We start from the raw sequence: 8,678 nt of genomic DNA on the forward strand, positions 1-8,678 counted from the left end.
CATGGGATAAGCAGTTACAGATTAAAAAAAAAATTTGCATGGACATAAGAAGAACATGCAAAACTCTACACAGATATTAACCTGAACACAGGAAACTAGAAGGGCACTCGGTAGAGTCCATACTTCTGTCAAGCCACATATCCAGATTTGCATCAAAATCTAATCAGTTGTTTCTTGGCTCATGGTTCACCTTTCTTCAAAATTTCATCAGAATCTGTTCACTGCTTTCTGAGTTATGCTGAGAACAGATAAACAAAAGGAGGTGAAAATATAACATCCAACAAAGTTGGCGAAGGTAAATAGACAGTGGAGCACCATGGCACAGCTACCCATGGTACTACCCATCCATCCATCCATCCATTATCTGTAGCCACTTATCCTGTCCTACAGGGTCGCAGGCAAGCTGGAGCCTATCCCAGCTGACTATGGGTGAAAGGCGGGGTACACCCTGGACAAGTCGCCAGGTCATCACAGGGCTGACACATAGACACAGACAACCATTCACACTCACATTCACACCTACGCTCAATTTAGAGTCACCAGTTAACCTAACCTGCATGTCTTTGGACTGTGGGAGAAACCGGAGCACCCGGAGGAAACCCACGCGGACACGGGGAGAACATGCAAACTCCGCACAGAAAGGCCCTCACCGGCCACGGGGCTCGAACCCGGACCTTCTTGCTGTGAGGTGACAGCGCTAACCACTACACCACCGTCATGGCACTACCATTCCATCATAATGCAATTAACATGTTCATATCAACATGTGTGTGTGAACAAAAATGTCTATGTATTCATCCATTATCTGTAGCCACTTATCCTGTACAGGGTCGCAGGCAAGCTGGAGCCTATCCCAGCTGACTACAGGTGAGAGGCGGCTACACCCTGGACAAGTCGCCAGGTCATCACAGGGCTGACACATAGACACAGACAACTATTCACACTCACATTCACACCTACGGTCAATTTAGAGTCACCAGTTAACCTAACCTGCATGTCTTTGGACTGTGGGGGAACTGAGCTCGAACCCAGGACCTTCTTGCTGTGAGGCAACAGTGCTAACCACTACACCACCGTGCCGCCCTCTGCGTATTCATATGGTGTTTCTTTAAAATGTATGGAAGGAGTCTCCAGACTCAGCACTTTGTATCTCTCAGAAAGTTTTCCGCCATGGGAAAGTCTTCAAAACTGCACTTTGTGTTAAAATGATCAGTTTCATTCTTGTGCTTTATTACTTTCATCAGTAAAAAAGATATGCTTCAGAGGGAACAACTGTTTATACAGCCACTGTAATGTTAACAATCGATTAAATGTAATTGGTGGTAAATTGCTGTTGGGAAGGCAAAGTGGAGCATTAGGGCCTCTGGGGTATTTGGCCCCACTACATTGAAAGTGCATAGAATTTATCACCAGCATATCAGACATTATTGCAGATTATTCAAGAGCCAATTGGGATGTTGACTTGTTGGAAAACTGTTGCACATTTACCATTGGATTTGCTGCCAGCTAATTTGTAATTATGTGTTTGTTTTGTTCTATAACACTGTTAATAAAGTTACATTCTTTATAAGGTACCATATCATTAAAAAAAGTGTCAGGCCAAATGCCCCTGTTTCCCCTAAGAGAAATAAAACATTTCAGGATGTGCTATTATTGGAAAATAAACAACTTTGGGGAGATAACTTCCCTCCGCTTCTTACAGTGCCCCATTGTGATTTATTCCTTATACACTGTAAGTAGGGTTTCTTTCATCATTCATTGTTTTTCAAACTTAAAGTGCATATTCTGGAGCAATTTCAGGTTTTTTTTTATATGAAAGTATGTCCCTTTACACGCTCATCCAGAAGGGTAATTTTGTACAAGGCCATCTGTCTACAGCAGAAAAAAAATAAAATAACAAAACGCATCTGGAAAAATCCCAAGAGAGTCTGGAGCCAGATTCGTGACGTCACCTGCGGAAGCGCCAGCAGGCTGCGCGAGCTTTGCACGGTTTCAGTGCACAGCCTGTGTAGACCAAGCGCTCCCATTTCTCTCTCACTGTCCGGTCTTTTGGAAAATGATGAGTACTAATCCCATCAAGATTGGTGTTGCTACACCCTCCTACGATACATCTCTTAACCATTTTAATAATTACGTGATAACGTTGAAGAAATTTGCAGAAAACCACCAGGTCGTTTTCTCATAAACAAACCAGCGCTGGCGTAGGATTCAGAGGGAGGCGTCCCGCACGCGACGTCACGAAAATCACTGTTTGCCGGGAAATCCAAATGCCAAGTTTTTTCAGAGGCAGACCAATTCGCCTCAAATGGCTTGATTTCAACTGAATTTTTCTGGTATTGCGCAAGGTAAAAAAAAAACTGCAGAGAATGCAGAATGTTACAGATATTTGACCAAAGTTTAATATAAAATAAGAGAATTACATTGATCTTGCTCCTGAATTTACCCGTGATATGCACTTTAAAATGACACATTTTCTAGGCATTATTTAGGATATTGGATATTATCCTGCTGTTGAGCGACATAGGGCCCCCATGGCCACCGGAGGGCCCCCAACAGCACTTCAAATCCCCCACAAAAGCTTGTGTGAATGTATTGTTTATGCGCATACGCACTGTAACAGATGTTAAAGGCATTTTAATGCAAGCAGTCAGTCAGACTAACTTGAGGTTACAATCTTTTCTTCTGTGTCAATGGAAAAATCAGCAAAAATGCATTATCGGCTGGTTTGTCACTTTTCAGGCACCGTATTCAGTATGCCACTTAATACTGTATCACTTTGAATATCTCATCTCATCTCATCTCATCTCATTATCTGTAGCCGCTTTATCCTGTTCTACAGGGTCGCAGGCAAGCTGGAGCCTATCCCAGCTGACTACGGGCGAAAGGCGGGGTACACCCTGGACAAGTCGCCAGGTCATCACAGGGCTGACACATAGACACAGACAACCATTCACACTCACATTCACACCTACGGTCAATTTAGAGTCACCAGTTAACCTAACCTGCATGTCTTTGGACTGTGGGGGAAACCGGAGCACCCGGAGGAAACCTACGCGGACACGGGGAGAACATGCAAACTCTGCACAGAAAGACCCTCGCCAGCCACGGGGCTCGAACCCGGATCTTCTTGCTGTGAGACCTTCTTGCACTACACCACCGTGCCGCCCCACTTTGAATATTAAAGTGCAAATTAACACCAGACCCAGTCTTGTGAGTTTGCTACCTTCTATGATTAAAAACCATAGAAGGGTAAAATCATTGCCAGGTTGACATTGGTGTGATGTACGCAACACAGCTACAACTAATAAATGTGTTAATGGGTGTATTGGATTTACAGTAGGTGCGCAAATCCATCCATCCATCCATCCATCCATCCATCCATCCATCCATCCATCCATCCATTATCTGTAGCCACTTATCCTGTTCTACAGGGTCGCAGGCAAGCTGGAGCCTATCCCAGCTGACTATGGGTGAGAGGCGGGGTACACCCTGGACAAGTCGCCAGGTCTTCGCAGGGGTGACATATTTTCGCAACATATAAATAAATAAATAATACTTTTAGTCTACAGGAACAACATCAGTCTTCCTGCATTTCTGGGTCATTAGAGTGTCAGTACATGTACAAATGCAGGCCTGGCTTTTAACAGCATATCTTATAATGTTTGATATAAGGTTTAATACTGTTTCTTTGGAGAAAAGTGTCTATGTGTAATAAATGTTTAATTAAAAGTTAGTATCACATTTATCTGCCCAGAGCTGATACCTATGGAAGCCAGTTTCTGACACTTAAAATATATTATGAGAACATGTTCTCATAATTGTGACTTAATATCTCATTATGAGATAGTAAATCATTATTCTGAGAACCTAAGTCATATGAGATACGAAGTCATAATTATGAAATAATAAGTCATAAGTATGAGATCGTAAGTCATTACTATGAGAACCTAAGTTATAAGATACTCAGTCATAATTATGACAAACTTTCATATTTATGAGATGGTCATTGTTATGAGATACTGAGTTATTATTATGAGATGAGGAATTCATTATTATGTGATAGCAAGTCATAATTATGAGATACTCAGTAATTATTATGAAATAAAATTACATTAATATGAGATTGAAAGTCCAAATTATGAGAACCTTTCTCATATTTATGAGATAGTTATAATTATGAGGTACTAAGTCACAATTATGAGATATTATGGATGGATTTAATTATTATGGGCGGCACGGTGGTGTAGTGGTTAGCACTGTCGCCTCACAGCAAGAAGGTCCGGGTTCGAGCCCAGTGGCCGACAAGGGCCTTTCTGTGTGGAGTTTGCATGTTCTCCCCGTGTCCGCGTGGGTTTCCTCCGGGTGCTCCGGTTTCCCCCACACTCCAAAGACATGCAGGTTAGGTTAACTGGTGACTCTAAATTGACCGTAGGTGTGAATGTGAGTGTGAATGGTTGTCTGTGTCTATGTGTCAGCCCTGTGATGACCTGGCGACTTGTTCAGGGTGTACCCCGCCTTTCGCCAGTAGTCAGCCTGCGACCCTGTACAGCAGTGGTCTCCAATTAGTTTTCATGGAGGGCCAAATTATGAACAGTAAGTGAGGCCAAGGGCCGCAGCCACCCCCCCACCCCAAACCCACCCACCCCACATGGCCATGCAAGACACAGAAGGTGGTACTAAAAAAATAGTAATTTTTATTAGGCCTACTCGCAGTAGCAAACATTTTGCAATATGAAAAAAAAAAACCAAATATTAAGTGTCCAGAAGGGCTGTGTATTACAAAGTATGGACAACTAACAACCATCCTCCACACACACACACACACACACACACACACACACACACACACACACACACACACACACACACACACACACACACAGGGAGGGAGGGAGACAGTGCACAGAATTATCACTTTCTTTAAAAATGTAAAATAAAACATCAGCTTTCTTTACAAATGTAAAATAAAACATCAGCTTTCTTTAAAAATGTAAAATAAAACATCAGCTGCCACACAACTATATCTGCTGCCACACTAGTGCCAGGAAAAGCAGTATACATGGGCAATGGACAAACTATACACAACTAACCACCTTCCTAGCCGGGGAGAGAGAGAGAGAGAGAGAGAGGTGCAGGATTCTACAAGACCGCATCAGCCACATCAGTCACTGAAGAGAGATAGAGGATTCTGCAGGACAATATCAGCCACGTCAGTCACTGAAGAGAGAGATAGAGAGAGAGCAAACAGACCAGATATTAAATGTCTGGGATAATAAAATGCTTACTGAGTAATAGGCCTACTACTGATAGACACAAATATTTTACTCACCAATCAGTGTGAGAGATGGCAGTGACTGGATGAGGAGGCAACCTTCATGAAGTCTGGTTTGTATTCTGTTGTGGCAATCTTCAAACAATCGCCAAGGTGTGCGTCAGACAATCTGTTTCTTGCGTCATTTTTGAGACAGTTCATTGCCGAAAATGAGGCTTCACATATGTATGTGGAGGGGAAACTTGTCAAAAGGAGCATTGCAACTGATCTGGTGTTTCTGAATCGATCACGGTCGACATTGATCCAGAATTCAGCCAACTCGCTCTCCTGGTGGTGCGCTTTAAGCGTGTCGGATGTTGCCATTTCCGAGACCTCCATCTGAAGCGATGCTTCATCTATAGAAGGCAGCAGTTTCTTGGCCTCCGATGTCCACTGGCCATCAGGCGTCACAGAGAACGGCTGTCTCAGAAAAAGGAGGATGTCACGGGAGAGCTTGCGGTTGCTTTCAAATCGCTCCTTGAAGTTCTCCGCCAGTTTGGTCACGAAGTGCACCATTGCTGGATCTTCGCGCATGCCGTTCTTTTCACAGTGCTGTTGCAAACGAGGAAAGTGCAACTTTCTCCCTCGAATGTCTCTCTCGAAAATGTTCAGCTTTCCCTGGAATGCTTCAATAGCTTCGTACATGTCTGCAACAGTGTGATTCTTGCCTTGTAGTTTAAGGTTAAGGTGATTCAGATGAGACATTATGTCGCTTAAAAAACACACGTATGCCATCTCCTTCCGATCGGTCAAAAAAGTCTGGAACTGTTGCGCTTTTTGACTCTGCAGGCTGGAGAGGAACGAAACAAGCTCGGCGTGCAGGTCACACACACGCTCCAACACACGGCCTTTGCTCAGCCAGCGCACGTCGTTCTGCAGCAAAAGGTCTCTGTGCTCAGCTGACATTTCTTCCAAGAAGGCTCGGAAAACCCGGTGTTGCAGACTTGAATTCGCTCGAATGAAATTCACTAGCCTGGTCACAAAATCCATGACATCTTTCATTTTGTTGTCGAGTTTCGCGCACAGCACTGACTGGTGAATGATGCAGTGAAATGTCAACATCTTTGGGTTAATTGCGGACAGCCTGCTCGCCAATCCCTGTCGAAGTCCCACCATGGACGGGGCTCCATCAGTGACAACTGACACAATTTTGTCCACGTCCAAGCCAGCCTTCTCAAAGAACCGTGTCAGCTCGTTAAAGATAATCTCCCCCGTTGAGCGCCCAGGTAGAGGAAGCAAACATAGCAGCTCTTCCCTGAATGCATTCCCATCAAAAAATCTGACAAAAACAGACAGTTGCTCCATATCCGTTCGGTCACACGACGAGTCTATTGCCAGGGACATGGCATCTGCTTTAACGAGATCCGCCTTCAGTTTGGATGTACAATCCTCGGCTAAAACTTCGACTCGTCTTGCGGTAGTGTTGGCTGACAACGGTACCTGCTTTAATAGCTCCACGACAGTTTGCTGGGTTTTCATATCGTGGCATAAAACCTCTTCCACCATACCAATCGCACACTCTTTAACCATGGCTGCGTCTGTGAAAGGTTTCTTTGCTTTTCCGAGACTCCACGAAACACGTAAAGACGCTGCTCTTGCCCTTTGATGTGCCGTGTTACACGTTTCAATTCTAAAAACTGAGCGCTTTAAAGAAGACTGCATGGTGGTTATTTTTTGTCTGCGTTGATCAGAATGTTCTGGGAAGTTGGAATTAAAGCTAGCATGCATAGTTCTGAAGTGCCTCTTGATGTTGTCAACCTTGCAGACTGCGACAGTTTGCATGCATATCAGGCATGTTGGCTTAGCGTTCTGATATGCCGGTAAAATGAAACAAAACTCATCCGTCCATTCCGGTTTAAACTGGCGATTTTCGCGGTCAACTTTACGTTTCTTTGAAGTGGTAGCCATTGTCTGTTGTTAGTATTTCATCTGTCAATGATATATTGTTTTACTCACTCTGTGATTAGCGGAAGGCACCCAGGGATGTGGAGGGATCGCATTGCGCATGCCTGACCTTTGTTTAGACGTCACTTGGCGGGCCATAAAGTCGCTGCCCGCGGGCCGTAGTTGGCTCGCGGGCCGTGGTTTGGAGACCACAGCTGTACAGGATAAGTGGCTACAGATAATGGATAGATGGATGGATTTCATTATTATGAAATAGCAAGTCATAATTATGCGATACTAAGTCATTATTGTGAGACTGAAAGTCCTAATTATGATAATATTATTTCATTGTTAAAAGATAAGTAATTATAAGTTGTAATTCTGAGATACTAAGTAATAATTGAGTTATTAAGTGATAATTATGAGAATTTTCTCATTGTTACATTCGGCTGCTCCCGTTAGGGGTCACCACAGCAGATGTGTTCCACATACTTGATTTGGCATAGGTTTTACACCGGATGCCCTTCCTGATGCATCCCTCCCTAGTCCATCCAGGCTTGGGACTGGCACTAAGTATGCACTGACTTGTGCAATTTTACATAATTTGCATGTCTTTGGACTGTGGGGGAAAACCAGAACACCTGAAGGAAACCCATTCACACGGGGAGAACATACAAAACCCATTCACACGGGGAGAACATACAAACTCCACACAGAAAGGCCCCGTCAACCAATGGGCTCAAACCCAGACCTTCTTGCTGTGAGGCGACAGTGCTAACCACTACACCACTGTGCCACCCATTGTTGTAAGATACTAAGTCATAATTATGAGATAATTAGTCATAATTATGGGAAATATTCTCATTTTTATGAAATAGTTATAATTATGAGGTACTAAGTCACAGTTATGAGATAGGATTTCATTATTATGAGCTAGCAAGTCTCATCTCATCTCATTATCTCTAGCCGCTTTATCCTGTTCTACAGGGTCGCAGGCAAGCTGGAGCCTATCCCAGCTGAGTACGGGCGAAAGGTGGGGTACACCCTGGACAAGTCGCCAGGTCATCACAGGGCTGACACATAGACACAGACAACCATTCACACTCACATTCACACCTACGGTCAATTTAGAGTCACCAGTTAACCTAACCTGCATGTCTTTGGACTGTGGGGGAAACCGGAGCACCCGGAGGAAACCCACGCGGACACGGGGAGAACATGCAAACTCCACACAGAAAGGCCCTCGCCGGCCACAGGGCTCGAACCTGGACCTTCTTGCTGTGAGGCAACAGCGCTAACCACTACACCACCGTGCCGCCCGAGCTAGCAAGTCATAATTATGAAATATTAAGTCATTAATATGAGATTGAAAGTCATAATTATGAGAAAGTTATCTCGTTGTAAGATATGAAGTAATTCTTATACTAAGTCATAAATATGCACTCGCAAGTCATTAGTATGGTATTGAAAATTATAATTATGA

The 8,678-nt window shown here is 43.8% G+C and overlaps 1 protein-coding gene across 1 annotated transcript; it reads right to left on the minus strand.

Annotated features, from left to right (window-relative positions):
- Positions 1-5,332: 5,332 nt before the first annotated feature.
- Positions 5,333-6,841, minus strand: LOC132867594 (protein FAM200A-like). Its single transcript, XM_060900579.1, has one exon. It carries the CDS (start codon positions 6,839-6,841, stop codon positions 5,333-5,335), a length of 1,509 nt encoding a protein of 502 aa, XP_060756562.1.
- Between the last annotated feature and the right edge of the window lie 1,837 nt (positions 6,842-8,678).

This window comes from Neoarius graeffei, chromosome 19, assembly GCF_027579695.1.
Source record: "Neoarius graeffei isolate fNeoGra1 chromosome 19, fNeoGra1.pri, whole genome shotgun sequence".
NCBI lineage: Eukaryota > Metazoa > Chordata > Actinopteri > Siluriformes > Ariidae > Neoarius > Neoarius graeffei.

What these genes read in the sequence shown, in the direction of transcription:
- LOC132867594 (XM_060900579.1), bottom strand. Translation starts at nt 6,841, where the DNA reads ATGGTTAAAGAGTGTGCGATTGGTATGGTGGAAGAGGTTTTATGCCAC.